The sequence below is a fragment of the Elephas maximus genome, chromosome 14 (assembly GCF_024166365.1).
Source record: "Elephas maximus indicus isolate mEleMax1 chromosome 14, mEleMax1 primary haplotype, whole genome shotgun sequence".
Lineage (NCBI taxonomy): Eukaryota > Metazoa > Chordata > Mammalia > Proboscidea > Elephantidae > Elephas > Elephas maximus.
This window is the reverse complement of record NC_064832.1, coordinates 37,936,207-37,955,696: the sequence shown is the minus strand read 5'-3', so window position 1 is coordinate 37,955,696 and position 19,490 is coordinate 37,936,207. Positions and strand designations below refer to the sequence as shown.

Here is a 19,490-nt window from a genome sequence, read left to right as displayed (position 1 = left end):
TTGGAAACTCTATGGGGCAGTTCTACTCTGTCCTCTAGGGTTGCTATGAGTCAGAATCGACTCGATGGCACTAGGTAGGTTACACACCCACTGGAGCCCTGGTGGCACAGTGGTTAAGCCCTACAGATGCTAACCAAAAGGTCAGCAGTTCAAATCCACCAGCCGCTCCTTGGAAACTCTCTGGGGCAGTTCTACTCTGTTCTATAGGGTTTTTATGAGCTGGAATTAAGTCGACAGCAATGGGGTTTTGGTTATACACCCACTAAGTTCAAGAAGCACAAAACAAGACAGACATGGTCCCTGCCCTCAAGGAGCTTATAATCTAGAGAAGGAAACTGAAGTACACAAATAAAAGCAGCTGAGAACAGATCCTTAGAAAATTATGAGAGCACACAGGCTACATAATTCCATTGAGGAGGGATAGGAGAAATCAAGGAAGGGACAAATTCCTTCGCCACCTATTTAGTATAGACCTAGTCTGCTTCAAAATATTCATGGTTTCATGAAAAATATCGGCAGTTGGCCTAACTTCACAGGGACAAGATAGGTATTTTAAAAATAGGTGTGAAATGATATAAGCTGACAGAAATGCGAGATTTACAATTGCATGCCCAGTTCTGTTAGTAGTGTGTTGTTATAGGTGCTGTTGAGTCAATTCCAACTCATAGTGACCCCATGTGACAGAGGAGAACTTAAACCACAGGGTTTCCAAAGCCGTAAACCTTTACAGAAGCAGACTGCCACATCTTTCCCTACACAGAGCAGCTGGTGGGTTCAACCCACTGATCTTTTGGTTAACAGCTGACAGCTTAACCACTGTGCCACCAGGGCTCCTGTTAGTAATGTAGAGAAACAAATTTAGAAGTATTAACAACATAATAATTTTAAAAGGTGTAAATAACACTACTAAAGTTAAAAGGGAAAAAGAAAAGCCTTGGTAAGATCTGGCAAGTCTATACAAATGAGAAAATGAAAATATTCCAGACCAAAACAAAGTGCACTCCTTAAGAAGACACGAAACATTCTGAATGTTCAGTGGATGAATATACGTACTCCGTCGTATCTGGTTTCTTCGGCTTTCATTTGGTGTTATCAAGGTATATGCGCCTGTGCTAGAATGAAGAGAAAAAAATGCTTATTTCATGAGAAATTACTCATTCCTATAGCCAAGCCGGCCTATCTGACTGGGTTCTGTTCTGACTCATGCCAACCCCATGTGTGTGAGGAGTGTAGAACTGTGTTTCATAGGGTTTTCAGGGGCTGGCTTTTTGGAAGTGGATCACCAAGCCTTTCTTCTGAGGTGTCTCTGGGTAGACTTGAACCTCCAACCTTTCAGTTAGCAGCCAAGCACGGTAGCTGTTTGCACCACCCAGGGACTCCACTAATTCATATAAGCCATCAGGTACTCTTCCTTCTAATATACTCTCCTTATCATCATCGCCATCAAATAGATACCATGGAAGATACAAAGACTGAGATGCCTCTGTCCCACAGGAGCTTATGACAACATGAAACAAATACATACCGCCAAATACAGAAATACAAAGCAAACAATGAACAGTGGCAAGTGACTGCTTCACGTTGGCTCTTGGTGGACTGTCTCTGTAGGACTCCATTGAGCCTCTTGCTGGCCCTCATGTGTAAGTACCTTTAAGATGGCTTTAGACTGGCATTCTCGTGCCTGTTATCCACAACACATCCAGAGTACAGAAAACGCTCATCTATCCTTTATTCCCATAAACCCTGAGAATGCAGGCCATCCGCAGTGCAGCTACCTCCTCTTGACCACCCATTTGAGTAGCCAAACGGCCCAGTCTTGTGCCTTTGGACAGCTGTCATCAAGTCAACTCCAACTCACGGCTACCCCACGTACAACAGAGTGACATGCTGGCCAGTCCACCATCATCCTCATGGTCACCAGTGTATTCAAGTTCATTGTTGCAACTATTGTGCCAATCCATCTTACCAAGGGTCACCCTCACCCTCACCGGCCCTCTGTGTCACCAAACAGATGTCCTCCTCCTGCAGTCGATCCCTTCTTATGATGTGTCCAAAGAAAGTGCGTCAGACAATGATCCGTTGTGATCCATAACGTTTTCACTGGCACATTTTTAGAAGAAGATTGCCAGATATTTCTTCCTAGTCTGTCTTAGTCTGGACCCTCCACTGAAACCTTTCTACCATGGGTGACCCTGCTGGTATTTGAAATACCAGTGGCACAGTTTCTAGCATCATAGCAACATGTAAGTCATCACAGTAGGACAAACTGACAGCTGGTGTTGGCTTGTACCCTTAGGGTGAGTGTTGGCTTATACCCTTAGGGTTTGACTTTTCTAGTCATGAGTCTATTGGGCCACTCATTAGTCTGGGACACAGGTTGAGCATAAACAAGAACTCAAACTGGGAAATCAGGGAATCTGATATAAAGAAGGATTCATTTAAGCAAAAGTATTCTACACCAAGGCTCTGGGAAGCTGTTAACATACCGTGAGCTTGTCGGGGCAGGAACTGTGCTTGATTGATCTTTGCAGGCCCAGCACCCGGAACAGTGCCTGGTACAAAGTAGCTGCTTGATAAATGTGGGCTGAATTGAAATGAAACCAGTCTATTAGTCTGTGCTGCGGGGGTGACTATTCCCTGAGATGATCCATGTGGCCCCACCGTAGCATGAATTGTTAAAATCCACCTGTTGCCGTTGAGTCGGTTCCAAGTCATAGCGACCTCTAGGACAGAGTTTCCAAGGAGTGCCTGGTGGATTCAAACTACCGACCTTTTGGTTAGCAGCTGTAGCACTTAACCACTACGCCACCACGGTTTCCACATGAATAGTTAGCAGAGCAAAGATACAGCACAGCAACAGAAAACAGCATGCACGTGGGTACAGTTTTACGAAAACGCTGTAGATAAACACAATCAGTTTTAAAATGTAGGTTTTCTGGGGGGGAAAAAAAAATCAGATGCTCTTAGAAGTCTCTCTTCAACGTGGAATGTACAATTTCGAAGGCCAAATTAGCAAAGATTGAACGGGAGAGGCCAAAAGTGCTGATTAACACAAACCATTTCTTTCTTATCTCATTATTTCGTAGCAATGTGTCTTCAGCCAGCTTCAAACTGGGCTTTAATTTCAGACTTGTAAGTGTGAGGTGTACAACCACCTTTGCCTGCAAATGGGGCTGCTGGACGCCCCATTACCTAACGCATATCAGCAGACGTTGCCTGTGTAGCCTAGGATGCATACAAATTAGAAATACAAAATTGGGAGGCTGTCGCTGAAAATTAATCCCTTGTCCATTACATATTCTTTGTTCACCCTAAGAAAGATTTTTCACTTGAATGCCAGCACTTAACGGGAGCTTGGGGACGGCAATTCTACAGCGGTACCTGCAAACCTGGATGTGATGCAATGGTGAGCCATCCTGCAGAGCCGAAAAGATGAAACACTAGACAACGATGAAACGCTGCACAGCTTGCCACGTCTGCTACGGTTGTGGTACAGAACTTCTCCCCACACCGGGGATTTGGCTACACCGCAGGTGAGTAGTCCTCAAACTTTAGCGCGCACCAGTATCCCCTGGAGGGGCTTGTTAGAAGGCAGAGTTTCTGAATCAGTAGGTCTGGAGGGGGAACTGATAACTTGCACTGCTAACAAGTTTTCAGGTGAGGCTGATGTTCTTGATCTGCAGACCACACTTGGAGAACCACTGCATGGATCAGTCAAGGTGTCTTAGTAACCAGCTGGCCACCTCACACGTATCAGAGTAAACTGTGCTCTGTAGAATTTTCAATGGCTGATTTTTCAGAAGCCGATAATCAGTGCTTTCTTCCGAGGCACCTCTGGGTGGACGCCAACCTCAAGCCTTTCAGTTAGCAGCCAAGAACGTTACCCATTAATTATCGAAAAAGGCACAGGAGTTGTATCACATGCCCAAGACCACAAGGTATAAATTAAGCAGCAGCGCTGAGACTCAAAACTCAGGACTTTTGACTCAGACCAGTGAGCTGGCCGCAGCTAACTTTTCAACTCAGTGTAAAAAGCATAAATTATGATTAACTTCAGCCTCTTGATAGACTTTCAAGCAATGCAACCTATTTAATTAAGCACCTGTTACGAACTTCTTGTGTTAGGGTCTATGGGGAGTGAAGAGAGATACCAAAAAACGGATTCAGACCACTTTAGTGGAGCTTATAGTTTAGTTGAGACCCTGGGTGTTGTGAACAGTTAATGTGCCGGCTGTTAACTGAATGGTTGGAAGTTCAAGTCTACCCAGAGGCACCTCAGAAGAAAGGCCTGGCTATCTACTTCTGAAAAAAATCAGCCATTTGAAATGCTATGGAGCACAGTTCTACTCTGACACACATGGGACTGCCATGAGTCAGAGCTGACTCGACGACAATTGGTTTTATACTTTAGTTAGAACAATCCATAAAATCACAGACGCACACCACAAGGATATAGAATCAAGTGCCAGAGCAACGGATGTAAGTAGAGATCCGAGGCAGAGGAGATTTACAGATGGCCCAGAGGGGTAGAAAACTTCAGGGAAGAATAACAAGTTGAAGCTTAAAGGATAAGATCTGAAATGGCAAAAGTGTTTCTTTGCTAGTCGGCTAACAGGAGCTTCACAGAGAATTTTCCAAGTTCCATGGGTCTTAGGGAAATTTTGGAAAATATTTGGAAAGAAAACTCAGTGGGTTTTCTTTCCAAATATTTTATTCTTTGCAAAAATTTACCTATGGTATTTCCCAAATATTTCTTTCCAAAATTTATTCTACAATGTCGAATCTCATTAAATGGAAGTCTGACATTATACCTGAATCTTTTAGTCTCTGGAACAGGACTTAGTCAATATTTGGCCAATGTGTCTAGCCTACAGATATCCAGACACAATACAGAGACATACATGAAAAGAGAGAAAAAATTATCTGGCCTTGAAAATCAGAGGCTTGTTAACATAACCCTTAGGCTCAAGGGCAGTGGTCCCAGAAATCAATGTTTTACATTACAGAATGTCTTCACAGCATTTTTAGAAACATTTTGTTGGCTAAAAATGCCAGATCTCAAACATTTTATAATATTCAGAAGAAAACATTTCCAAGTAATTGAGCTTCTATTTCTCTTACATGTTAAGTCCAAAAAGCTGCTTTTTATTTTTCAGTATCATGTGGCAGAGTATACCTTTCTAGATACACATACTCGGCCCTTCTCTCTTGGTTTTTTCTTGACATAAATGGCAAGTGTGACTTATTCATGTTTTCAGCCAATTAGTTTCAACCCACAGCAAGGGCCTCAGCTGTTTTAACCCCGTGTCATCTGTTTCCTCAGTGTGACTCTCAAAGCTGTGACTCTAGACAAGCCCAAGCAACCTATATTTAGTATGCTGGTCATCTTCCGATTAAGCAACATTCAAGCTCCTGAAATAAATGTGTATCTTTGAAAATGAGTTTCCTTAATTACGTCATTGAAATTTAATGAAATATCTCAATTCCTAAGATTATTTTCACTTTCCACCAGTGCACATCAGTGATCTACACTAAGGGAGAATATACAAAAGAATAGTCCAAGACAAAGAGAAATATGTTTTTCTGCCCTGTAAAAGAAAAACACCTATAAATGGAAAAGATATCTGAGAAACCTTTTTCTTGCGAGGTGTTTCCTGAGATGTACAACCACTTCTCTCATTTACCTTCTTGCACAATTTTCATTACCTCTCATCAATAAGCACTCCATGGAAAAATGTTATGCTGAAGTCATGAGAAATATCTTGGCTGGCTAAAGGGTGATGTAAATATATTCCCTGGTGTGTAAAAACTGCACCGGATGTCATTAGAATTTCTAATTGGGAACAATACTGATCTGACTGAAAATGAATCGTAGTCAACAGTAAAAATTCAGAAAGGTATAGATCAGATTAGAATCGAATAGTTTCAAGCGCAATGGCAGGCCACACGACGTGTGTTCTCATCAGATGCTATCGAGTCAATTCTGACCCATAGTGAACCCATGTGACGGGGGAGTAGAACTGCCCCATAGGATCTTGTTGGGTATAATTTTTACAGAAGCAGATCGCCAGGTCTTTCTCCTGCAGAGCTGCTAGGTGGATTCAAACCACCAACCTTTCGATTAGCTGCCAAGCACTTAACCATCTGTGCCGCCAGGGCTCCTTACATGAAGTCTACTGGTCTACAAAAACTTGGTTTGAGCTTTTCATAGTTCAAGAAAATCTTACCCTCGTATGTATATAAATTGAAGGGAAGAAGAATTCTGGTTAATCAAAGGAACAAGACTGAGCTTTATTTAGTTTCCATCTTGGTTTTTATTATGGGATTTTTTTGAATAGAAGGACCGGACACTATTTTTAGTTGGTATGGGATCAAAACTTGTGAGGCTCTCAGATTTCCAAAAGTTTTTTTTTTTTTTTTTAAACCAGCCAAATTCTCAAGAAAAAAAAAAAACAGAAAATGACAAGATCAGGCGGAGTAACCATCCTTGAGCCGAAGCCCAGCTTACCAGGCCCAGCCCAGGAGCCACATCTCAGGGGGGGCCTCCTTCCTTCTCTGTGCTCTCAGAACCTGCACAGCCACAATATCACTCTGGCAAGAGATGATGCCAAGCTAGTGAGTTCTCCCATCAGTGTAACACACAGCTCCTGCTAGAGGACTGAGTAGACACCCAGAAGAAAAGGATAAACAAACAAGAGGTCATCAGGGCTTTTGTAGATTTGCTGGCTTTATAGAAACTAGACAAAGGTAACACACACACACACACACACACACACCAGCATCCCCATGGTTTAGTGAGATATGGTAAATTCGTGCAAATCAGAAAAGAGTGCCTGCTATTACAGACGGAGACAACCTCATGCTAGGGTGTATGGCTTGGTATACGCTTTAGCCCCCAACCACTGCCTTAGCTGGAAAGTCTGTGTAGCTATCAACCTACACAACCATGGAAGGTGGTCCTGAGAGATGTCACTTTTTGTTCACTTAAAAAATAAAAAGTATACAAAAATTGCCTCAAGATGGATCAATCACCTACACAGTTGCAATCATTTTCTATCCCACTTTCACTTGTAAGTTGTTTTTCCAAGTCAATTAAACAAGTAGGATGCCGTGATGCTAAACAGCTGCATAGTATTTCATCACATGTATGCATCACAATATAACCATTCACTTGACCATTTTAGTTATTTCAGTTGTTCGCTATTATAAACAACCCTGCAGTATGGACAAAACATAAAGCTTTGCACACATCATTTTCCAGAAGAAAACCTGAACAGTGATCTAAAATCAGTACCCTGAACAGGAATGGGAACTAGACTTCTGTTTTCCTTCCATAGACATCCATGTGGCATTTCCAAAATACCAGAGACGCCTTGATCGTATTATTAATTTCCGTTTTCATGCTTGATTCTCCTCAATTCTTAAAATTAGAAAAGATGTTGGTCCCACCCAACATTTGTTCTTATCTCCTCCTTACTAACAGAACTCCTATATTATTAGAGTTGACAATGTACACAATTAAAAGACTATAGTCCTCAACAATTTCTACAGCCAGATGTAACCATGTCATTAAGTTTGGGAAATTGAGACATGTGAGCCATTGAGAGGGACTTATAGGAAAGTTCATTTAAATTGAGTCTGGCAGGCAGACAGAGAAAAAGAGCTTTTTTTTTGCTTTCCGCCTTCATGGAAGGATGAATTGGTAGCTGGAATTCAAGCAGCCATATTGGTCAAAGAGGCAACTTGAATACCATAGACAGGCCTCAGGAATGGCAGAGCAGAAAGACTGGAGCAGGCTGGTGCCCTGTGACTGTAAAACCACCACATTGGTGGCAATCAGTGCCAAACTGACCCTAATTCTGTTAACTTCCTAACTATACAATTTTGAGCAAGTTACTTAGTTTTTCTAACTTTTTTTTTTTTTAACCTATAAAATAAGGATAACAAACATCTCTCTCATAGAGTGTGGATATAACATTCTTAGAGCAACGCCGGGAAATAACAAATGTTCTATTATGACTGCCTATTATTTGTACTGTATCAGCCCTAGACTACCTACCTTTAGACTAATTTTATATATGAGATAAACAAACAAAGCTGTCTATGCTGCAGGTACCTATTTGGAGAATCTATTTTATTATATGTAATCATAATATACATATATTACATGACCAAAACCAAAAACAAAACCTGCTGCTGTCGATTCCGATTCAGAGGAAACCTATAGAACAGAGTAGAACTGCCCCATAGGGTTTCCAAGAAGAGGCTGGGGGATTTGAACTACCAACCTTTTGGTTAGCAGCCTGAGCTCTTAGCGACTGTACCATCAGGGCTACATATATTTTATATATATATATATATATATAATAACCAAAAAAAAAAAAAATGCTGTCTAGTGGATTCTAACTCATAGCGACCCTATAGGACACAGCAGACCTGCTCCATAGAGTTTTCAAGGCTGTAATCTTTAAGGAAGCTGACTGCCACATCTTTCTCCCGAGGAGCGGCTGGTGGGTTCAGACTGCCAGCCTTTCGGTTGGCAGCCGAGTGCTTAACTACCGCACCACCAGGTCTCCATATCATCCCACAGAGCTTACACATTACCCCAAAATACTTTAACATATATCACCTAAGAACACAGACATTCTCTCCTTTTTGCACATAACATTATCACACCTAAGATGTTGAATATTGATACTATATTGCCTAATATTCATGATTGTTTCTATTTTTTTAATAGATCCTTCCCATCTCCACCTCATCCAGGGTCCAATCATGGATTACACAATCCTGTCATCTGACACGTCTCTTCTGACTCCTGTAATCTAGGACAGCTTCCCTGACTTTTTTCTTCCCTTCATGATAGACAATTTAGAAGAGTCCAGGTAAATGGTCTTATAGAAGGCCTCATGGTCTGGATTTTTCTGATTATTTCCTCATAATTAGACTCAGTTTAAACACTTTTGGGGAGAAGTACTACACAGAAGATGTTATCTAGGATTCCACTGTGACAACAAAGGTTGTTTTCTTGTCCAACTAAATAGTATGAGATCAATTACATATTAAAATAAAGATGAGAAATAGAATCTCTCTTCTCCTGCCTATAACCTTCTATCTGCAGTAGAAATCAAAGTGCAGAATGGCTCTAAGATTTTCTGCTTGGCATGAAGAGCCAAAAAGTGCAACTTACTTTCAAAATAAAGATTTCTTTATACCCAACTGTTTAACGTGGCTCTTTCTAAGGGCTGAAATTGCAGAGGGCTTTCACTCTCTACACTACTTTTGTAATGTTTGAGTTTTTGTAACAACCAGGTATGACTTTACTTTTATAATCCAGGAAAGAGATTCCAAAGATTTTTAATAAAATGGGAAAATATTTAAAATAAAGATTTATTAAAGCAAGGCTCAGGCTTTCTTTCAAGATTCGGTAGCACAGGATTTCCACTCTTGCTAGTCCCATAGTAAAACACTGTACCCAGTTCAAGACAGACATGGAGTTTTAATGACAATAAATGTCTTCAGTTTTACTACAGGACTTTAATGGGTTCCCTTTTAAGTCTTCATATTTGGAAAAGAAAATTACCAACATTACAGAACAAAGGAACCTTTATGGGCTGATTCCCTGATAGAGAACAGATCCCCTTCAAATGCAGTCTTCTCCCTTTGATTATTTTTTTCATGCTCAGCTTTTGTTTCAGATTCAAATACACGCTGAATAGCTGCAATTAACCTTAACAATACGTATAACCTTATGGCACTCCACTGACTTTGAAGTAAGTAACCTTGCTGTGTAATTGAACTAAGTTTCTTTATTCCTCATTTCTGATATGCTTCTACTGATTATTACAGGTATTAAGTGTTTTCAAGCTTTCATCAGCCTGTTGATTTACTGTTTCACTGTTTCAGCTGTCAAAGGCTTTTTGAAAAATGCCCACTCATTTTTGATGATATTGTATTTGAACAAAAATGATTGCTCCCCAAGACTTGGCTGACTACAAATACATCCCATACCGAGAAGCTGAATCTAGCTCTGAAGAGTTGGAAATTCCTTCTAAAAACGTGACCATAATTTCTACTGTCCTGCATAAACATGAAGGCAAATTTGATCTAATCAAATCAAAGTGTCTTTCCTATCCATCCACTGCAGCCATCTCTTCTGTCGTACATAGAATTGGGCTTTTCAAGCTGTAGGTGGTAACCCTTTAGTGAGTTATGAAATCAACTTGGTGGATTTATTTTTAATGAACAAGAACAGAAAATGTCAGAGTGCATCACACATAAGAGTACTACTTTGTGAAAGTTTTGTGTGAGTTATATATATATCCTCATATATACACATACATGTATCCTGTTGATGGAAAACGAATTACTCACTAGAGTCTACGGACCAAAATCTGAAAACCACTGGAAGGTAATAAATTGTTGAGGTTGCTCAGAAACAGTGACAGTGAGAGAGTTGCTGTAATACAAGCCCACCAAGCCTGCAATTTACAAAATGCAACAGGACAAAGTGGATTCCCACAGAAACTTTATTCTTGCAAATTACTTTTGCATGCTAGCCATTTACAACTGAATAAATGTTGTATTACTCTTTCTGTATCACCCCTCCCCTTGTTGTTGATTTTAGGTGCCATCAAGTCGATTCCAACGCAGGTGACAGAATAGAACTGCTCCGTAGGGTTTTCTCGGCTATAATCTTTACAGGAGCAGATTGCTAGGTCTTTTTGCTGCGGAGCCGCTGGGTGGGATAGAACCACCAACCTTCCGGTTAGCAGCCCAGAGGTTACCTGTTGCGCCACCAGGGCTCCACTACTGTCTTTAGCCTATATCATTTCTATTTTCTTGATGTGAAAATACAACAATCCATAGGAAATTAGCTAGCTGTACTATCATTCCTCCTTCTAGCTCCATATCATGTTAAGAATGCAGATGTTGGCAGATAGTCTCAGGTTTGAGTCTTGATTCTTTGAAAAAACCCACAAGACCTTGGAAATCATTTAATCTCTCAAGACTCAGTTTCCTTATCTATAAAAAGTCCAAGTGTTTATTATGAAGAGGAAATGCAATAACACATGTGACATGCTTACCACAAGGTCTAGCACGTGATTAAGAGTTGGAGACATATGAGCCAAACCCAAACCCATTGCTGTCAAGTCAATTCCGACTCATACTGACCCTATAGGACGGAGCAGAACTGCCCTACTGGGTTTCCAGGGAAGCAGACTGCTGCATCTTTCTACCCTCGAGCAGTTGGTGGGTTCTAACCACTGACTTTTCAGTTCGCAGCCGAGTGCTTAACCACTGCGCCACCAGGACTCCTTTCCCATATGAGCTACTGATAGTTATTTAGGTTTCAGTCTCTTAGGAGTACCCAGTTTAACTATTCCAGGTCACAGCTAATTTACCTTACTCCTTACTCTAACCCAATACTGTATTGCTAAAAAAATTTTTTTTTTTTTTTAATGAAACATTTCTTATTTCAACAATTAGTCAAATAGGCAGAGCTCTACTGATTTGTTGGGTATTAGGATCTGGTAATCATTGAGACACCTACCCAGCTCATTGAGCCATATCATTGTTATTAGGACTTATATTGCTGTTTTACAAACTTTCTGAATGCTTATGAGCCTAGCTTGAAGACTGAGTTAAATAGTTCCCTAATGAGTAACGATCTGTATTGAGCCTTCAAGAAAATTACTCATTACAATCAATCACAGATCTTCTCTTCCAATTACTAATATTTCATAGCACTAAAAGGAACTTCAGTATTATTCAGTTCTTCATCTCCAGGGAGGAGCAATAGCTGGATAGCTCACTTCAAGACGCTCAACATCTATGTTCTTGTTAACTACTGCCCAGTAGGCCCTGACTCATGGTGGCCCTGTGCACAAGGGAACAAAACACTTGCCCAGTCCTGTTCCATCCCCATGTTTATTCTCTCAGGGCTATATGGAGAGAAGGAAGAGAAATCTGAAGCATAGCCATGACGAAGAAATAGTGAAGGCAGTTCTCATAGGCTCTAAAAAGTTTGCAAAAATGCGCATTTAATTTAAGGCTATTTCATATGGCCAGTCCAGATTCAAACGAGGTGAATCAAGATGACTTAGCAAGTTTTTGGTGTTCTGTCTTAGACATAAGAAATCATACTTCAGGGTTTCAGAATACACCCAATAATTATTCAATAGTGATTTGTATAAAAGTTAAACTAATACTATGACTTAACGACTATATTACCATATAAACAAACAAAAACAAAACAACAGTTGCCGTCAAGTCAATTCTGACTCACGGTGACCCCATGCATGTCAGAGTAGAAGTACATTCCATAGGGTTTTCAATAGCTGTAACCTTTCAGAAGTAGGTCAGCAGGCCTTTCTTCCAAGATGCCTCTGGGTGAATTTGAACCACCAACCTTTCAGTTAGTAGCCAAGTGTTTAACCATTTGTGCCATCCAGGGGCTCCATATTATCATATAAAAATATATATATATACCCACCTTATATTTACAAGCAGTAAATATAAGGTGCTAACCAAAAGGTCAGCAGTTCAAATCCACCGGCCGCTCCTTGGAAACCTATGGGGCAGTTCTACTCTGTTCTATAGGGTTGCTATGAGTTGGAATTGACTCAACAGCAATGCAATATTTACAAAATTTTTGATACTAATGAACACAACACCCTTCAAGGAGAAAAGAGAGAAAAGCAGGGATTGGCAGTCATTAATAAGCAATTATACCAAGGCTTCCTTCATCTTCTCTTGAGATTTGGGGCTAAAGAGAAGGAAAAGTAAGTTACTAGGGTTATTTCCTTGTCTCAAACCAGCAAGCCAGTGAGAAGCACTGAAGTTGAAGGATAGAGACTCGGGAATATCCTTTGGACCCCAAGGCAGGAAATAATAGGCAGAAAGAAGAAAAAAAAAAGTGAGTTTTCTCCATATGCATCTATAGCACCCCAACAATGGGCATGAAATAGTTGCTGTGCCTAAGGTTGTGGTCAGGTGTCAGTTTGCGTCCTTCAAGAAGCAGACCCACCCCGACTGTCAGCTTGTCTTGCTGTGGTGACTTGCATGCTGCTATGACACTGGAAGCTATGCCACCGGTATTTCAAATGCCAGGAGTGTCACTCATGGTGGCGCACAGGTTTCAGCGGAACTTCCAGACTAGGACAAATTAGGAAAAAAGATCTAGGGATCTACTTCCAAAAATTAGCAATGAAAACCTTACAGATTACAACAGAATAATGACACAAAAAGCGCTGGAAGATGGCCCATCCAAGCTGGAAGGCACAATAGCCCCAACTGTGGACTCAAACATACCAGCGACCTTGAGGAGGGCTCAGGACTGGGCAATACTTCATTCTGCTGGACACACGGTTGCCATGACAACTAACGACCACAGAAGTAGAAAAGACCGGATTAGGAGCGCAAGAGATTTACTGGGGGAACACCTGTGAAAGACAGAAGGGGTGGAATCAGAAGTAGGCAGGGAAAGCCTTGAGAAAATGGGACAGACCTGATACCTATGAAAGGAGAGAGGGAAGGAGGATTGTGTAAGAAGAGCCTCAGGCTTCCATACAGTTCTGGGAAAATCTTGACAGGGCAGCGAGGAATCTTCAAGCAAAATTTGTCCCATGGAGGAGTCCCACATGGGCCTGGGATGGGCTGGCACTAGCACCCTGACCCATTCACACATTGGCTGGGGAGTGCTCTAGCACCCCGCCCACCTCAGACTTTGGCTGGGGAGTGTTCCGGCACCCCACCCCGCTCAGATATTGGCTGGGGAGTGCATCACACCCCGCCCCTCTCACGCATTGGCTGGGGAGTGCACCAGCACCCCGCCCCACTCAGGCATTGGCTGGGGAGTGCACCAGCACCCCACCCCACCCAGGGATTGGCTGGGGAGTGCACCAGCACCCCGCCCCACCCAGGGATTGGCTGGGGAGTGCACCAGCACCCCGCCCCACCCAGGGATTGGCTGGGGAGTGCACCAGCACCCCGCCCCACTCAGGCATTGGCTGGGGAGTGCACCAGCACCCCGCCCCTCTCACGCATTGGCTGGGGAGTGCACCAGCACCCCGCCCCTCTCACGCATTGGCTGGGGAGTGCACCAGCACCCCGCCCCGCTCAGGCATCGGCTGGAGAGTGCACGAGCACCCCACCCGGCTGAGACATTGGCTGGGGAGTGCACCAGCACCCCGCCCCACCCAGGCATTGGCTGGGGAGTGCACCAGCACCCCGCCCTACTCAGGCATCGGCTGGAGAGTGCACGAGCACCCCACCCGGCTGAGACATTGGCTGGGGAGTGCACCAGCACCCCACCCCACCCAGGCATTGGCTGGGGAGTGCACCAGCACCCCGCCCTACTCAGGCATCGGCTGGAGAGTGCACAAGCACCCCACCCGGCTGAGACATTGGCTGGGGAGTGCACCAGCACCCCACCCCACCCAGGTATTGGCTGGGGAGTGCACCAGCACCCCGCCCCTCTCACGCATTGGCTGGGGAGCGTGCAGAGTAAGCCTGCTCTCAGAGCAGAGGGTGCAGTGGATCCGAAGGGCAGCAGCTGGCACTGGCAGTAAACTCTGCTCCCGGTAGTAGGTTCTTTTGAAGGTCTGAACAGCACACTTCCCTAGCTGCCACACAGGCCATTTAAACTCCTAAGGATCCCGTAGATCACAGCTCAAACATCACCTCTAGGGAAAGCTTTTCCTCCTCCCAAGACTAGCTCAGGCCCTGAATTTCTTTTATAGTACTTATAAAGAGTTATTTGTGTAATTATCTGATTAGTGCCTGCCCCGTCGATTAGACAGTGAGCTCCAGAAGAGTATTTCTTGTGTTGAATAGTTATTCGTTCTTACATTTTTAATTAAGTACCCTGAGCTAGAGATCCTCTTATTGTAGGGTTGTTGAAAGGAATGAAAAGTTAATATATGTAGCACATTTATACACAGTAAGCAATACATAAGCGTGTGCTGCTATTGCTCATCTTAAGCCTCTACACTGCGCAATCTAACCAGTTGCCATGGAGTAGACTCCAACTCACGACGACCTGTGTGTGTCAGAGTAGAACTGTGCACCACGGGGTTTTCAATGACTAAGTTTTTGGAAGCAGATCACCAGGGATTTCTTCCTAGGTGCCTCTGGGTGGATTCAAACCAACTCTTCTGTTAGCAGCCAAGCATGTTAACCATTTGTACAACCCGGGGACTCTGTGCAGTATAGATTACAAATATGTTAAGGTAAACTGAATCTGTAATTATGTTTAAGTTAACTCTATAGTAAAATTCCACATTATGGTTCATTTTCAGAATATCTTTTTATTTCTTTCAAGCAACTCCAAGCTAAAGACCACCTCCGTATGGTTACAGACAAGTATCTGAATAAAGTGAGCCCTATGGTGTTTTCAATCGCCTCATATGCATGTGAAAGCTGAACACGACCAAAGAATTGATGCCTTTGAATTGTGGTGTTGGTGAAGAATATTGACTATACCATGGACTGCCAAAAGAATGGGCACATCTGTCTTGGAAGAAGTACAGCCAGAATGCTCCTTAGAAGCAAAGATGGTGAGGCTACATCTCACATACTTTGGACATGTTATCAGGAGGGACCAGCCCCTGAAGAAGGATATCATGCTTGGTAAAGTAGAGGATCAGTAAAAAGAGAAGATGATCCTCAATGGTATGGATTGACAGAGTGGCTACAACAATGGGCTCAAACATAGCAACGACTGTGAAGATGGTGCAGGACCAGGAAGTGTTTCACTCTGTTGTACACAGGGTCGCTATGAGTCAAAACTGACTCAACGGCACCCAACAACAACAACATACTACTAATATCACAAACAAAAGCCTATTACCAAGAATTGGTAAAGCCAGGTGAAAATTCCTTCCAGAAAAATCTCTGCTTTAGTCTGATATTTAAGTAGATGTGATATAAGTTACCACGAGATGTCTATAATCAAGTAATACATTGAAAGGGAGGGTAAAAGATTACTTTGGATTAGAGTTTTGTGTAAACTTTTTTCTTTTTAAATCTGTGTACATAGTTTACACTACTTAGGGACAAGATAAAATCACCAAGTAATAATAATCAGGAAAGCCAATATGAGTAAATACACTTGAAACCTGTGAGAGCCCGAACTTGACAGGACTGCCTTCTTCTTCCAGGTCTCGCAAGTTTTCGGCCTTTGACAGGGTTCAGTCTTACCACTTTTCTATTGCTCTCTATTCATGGAAAATATTTGAGTTTTCCTTCTCTGACAGGTTTCTGCCTTACACAGGTTCTGGCTTTCACAGCTTTTATTGTACTTGGAATTATTTATCTCCAAACATAGTCAAGAATTCAGCTTTGCTGGAGGGTTTATCAGACAGAGGTCCTCAGAAATTTTAAGATTGCCACAGATTTTTACTAGTGTATCTTATTTATACATAAGTAGGTGTTTTGGGTGTTTTACATCAGTGTGTTTTTACAGGGACAAATGCCTGACTTTGGGGTGATTTAGCATAGCAGTTGGGCAATAAATATAAATAGCTGCCTCAAGTCCAACTCCTGGCGACCTTACATACAACAAATAATTTCAAATTGAGAAGGAACAATAAAGCTTCACTATTAAAGCCCTTAACTTTATCCTTCCTTTTTTTCCTTAAATTCACATCAGGATATCCTTCCAATTTCTCTCCAAATAAACCCTTCTGAATTTACTTAAATTGGTTTCACAGAGATGTTATTTGCCATTCAACCCCTCTCCGTGGTTTCCCACTTCCACTGAAGGAGACCAGTGAGAATAAACTGTGGATCTAAGTGACTAGTGGAGATGTAAGGGGAATCCCGAGTGGTCCAAACAGGATCTTAGATGTTAACACCTAGAAGAAAATGGATTGTAATGCTCTGCTCACTGCAACTGGTTCAGGCGAGTAAATGAAGAGTTGTCTGAGAGATCCCTGAACTCTCCCACATACTCTCTCTAATGGTCTGTTCTCAAATCTTCTTAGAAATCACAAAACAGTAGCACTGGGGTCTTCTGGGTCTTTAGGCCTCGATAATTAATCAGAAAACTGTCCTTTCTGAGTCATTTGGTCCAGCAAGGGGCTGGGGTAATTTATAATCAAATAGGAAAACAGAAGCAACCGCTAATGTTTATGAGATGATATGAGCTGGCGAATAAATGGTTATATCTAAGTAGATGCTTTTTAATAGAAGAAAAAAAAAAAAAAGACATGTAAGCGTGTTTATCATCAACCCAAGAACAAATGTCCATGCCCTCCATTGCTATTAAATACTACAACTTACAGATTTCTAGGTTACTTGAATTAATGAGCTTCTATTGTTGCATGATAACGTATTATTCTCAGGGTGGGAGAAACACAGCAATGTCTATTTGAAATCACATAGATCATCCGCCTCATTGAAGGGTCACCCTAAGCTGAATAATATTAAAAGCTGGTACTTAGGAATTCTTTCAAAAGTTCAGGGATGAAAGAAAATCTGTTTACTGGTTATAAGGTTATATACTGTTTCTTAGCAACCAATGTTTGTCTTTCATGTGACTAGAAGTTTATGAAAAAGGGAAAACTAAAAATAAAACCATTGGGACCATTACGATTCATTGAGGCAGCGCTTCAAAAGCAGTACTGTCTTTACAGGAGCTCTGGTGGCACAGTGGTTAACAGCCATGGCTGCCAACCAAAAAAAAGGTTGGCGGTTTGAATCCACCAGCTGCTCCTTGAAAACCCTATGGGGAAGTCATAGTGTGTCTTAGAGTATCGCTATGAGTTGGAATAGACTTGAGTGCAATGGGCTTGGTTTTGGCTTAACGTCTTTAAGCACTGGGGAGGAAAGAAAGGATCACTGGCACTCTGCATAATAAATGTTTCCAGAAAACTAACTGTAGTCCTTTTCACCAAAGACCAAGGATAAATGCCACTCATCTGTTTGAGTGTGTAGCACATATCAACACCAGAGACCAGAAGCCTGGGGGCACCGTAGAGGCTCACTCCTCTGGCTCCAGGAGGCTGGTTGGTCTTGGAGTATCCATGTGATGAAAGCTCACTCCTCCACGTGGCATGTGGATCTTCTGCCTACCCTAGATCGCATGGGGGCATTGGTGGTTCAGGGACAGAATTCTCTCCTTCCATGTAGGAGACTTTGGTTTAATTTCCAGCCAATGCGCTTCAGGCTCAGCCACCTCCTGTCAGTGGAGGCTTGCGTGTTGCTATAGTGCTGAACAGGTTTCAGTGGAGTTTCCATACTAAGACACACTAGGAAGTAAGGCCTGGCAATCTGCTTCTGAAAACCAGTTAATGAAACTTCTGTGGATCACAATGGTCCAATCCGCAACCGATCATGGGGATGGTCCAAGATTGGGCAGCTTTTTGTTGTGTTGTGCACGGGGTTGCCATGAGTGGGGGTGACTACAGGGCAGGTAACAGCCAACCCTGGCAGCTGACATGACAATGCCATTTAGGGCACCAATGTTTTTATAACAGTAAGGGAAAACTCATTTTCCTATTAGAGTTCTAGAGATACCTAGAAAATGAGTAAGAAGCCCAGGTGGTTTCTACATACCCTTACCTTTCAATCCCGCAGAGTCACAGACAGAGATTCCCTGCTTCTTGAAGAAATGAGGACTGGGATATTTAGCAAGGGACCTCAAAGTTAGAGGATAATTTATGAATGCTTTTTTATTTAGGGAAATGAACCCTCATTTCCCTCAACAACCCTGTCATTTGGGCCCCGCACCTTTAAATTCCAACAATCCAGAAGGTGCCCATGAAATTTGTTTGGGTCCGGTGCTCCCGCCCCTCACCAGAGGTTGTTAAATACTTACTGCTGGAGCCTCTGGCCTGCGTGCTCTGGGGTGTCCCGCGAAGGGTCCTCGGGGGCCGACTCCAAACCCTGTCTCTGGCCTGGCAGCGGGTCCAGCTGCCCGCTCCGCGCAGAGTGGTCCCAGGCGGGGCGGGTCGCGGGGGTGGCCCCAGGCCCCGAGCCCACCAACCTGCTGCGAGAGTACATGGCTCAGAGCAGCTGGATCAGGGCCGCTGCCGCCGGGGGTGCGGGCTGGGACGCCCCACGAGTCTCGAGATAAGATTCCAAAGAGCAAGGGCGGCGGTTTTAACAGCTGAGTTTCGATTTCTCGCTAGCAGCTGTAGACTGCGCCCGCCCAGGGGGGGGTTTCCCCATTCATTCGCCAACGAGGCGCCCTCTGACCTTCAGGCATTTAGCAGCTTCGGCCGCGCCCGCCCTCCGGGGATGTCGGATTGAGTGCAGAGTCAGAGGGCTACAGGTGAATGGGTTTCAGGTCTCACAGCCACTTTAAAGGACGATGCAGATCACCGTGATCAGCCACGGGCACCTTGGGGGCGAGTGCCCCAGTGACTAGGATTCTAAAGATACTTTAGGGACTGTTTTAACAGGTTACCCCAATTTGAGGTGAGTGCTGGGTATCTGAGATACTGAGAAATGGGTCAACAATATTCTAACCCTAAGGCACCAGA

The 19,490-nt window shown here is 43.0% G+C and overlaps 1 protein-coding gene across 1 annotated transcript in view; it reads right to left on the bottom strand.

Moving 5' to 3' along the window:
* EPSTI1 (epithelial stromal interaction 1) overlaps positions 1-19,126 on the bottom strand; it is a 127,665-nt gene extending 108,539 nt beyond the window's left edge. Inside the window, exons 1-2 of the mRNA XM_049852955.1 lie at positions 18,824-19,126; positions 1,054-1,112 (exon numbers count right to left, since the gene is read on the bottom strand). Of these exons, the coding sequence (XP_049708912.1) occupies positions 1,054-1,112; positions 18,824-19,008 (244 nt within the window). The 5' untranslated portion in view covers positions 19,009-19,126. The remainder of the gene's footprint in view (positions 1-1,053; positions 1,113-18,823) is intronic.
* Positions 19,127-19,490: the final 364 nt, after the last annotated feature.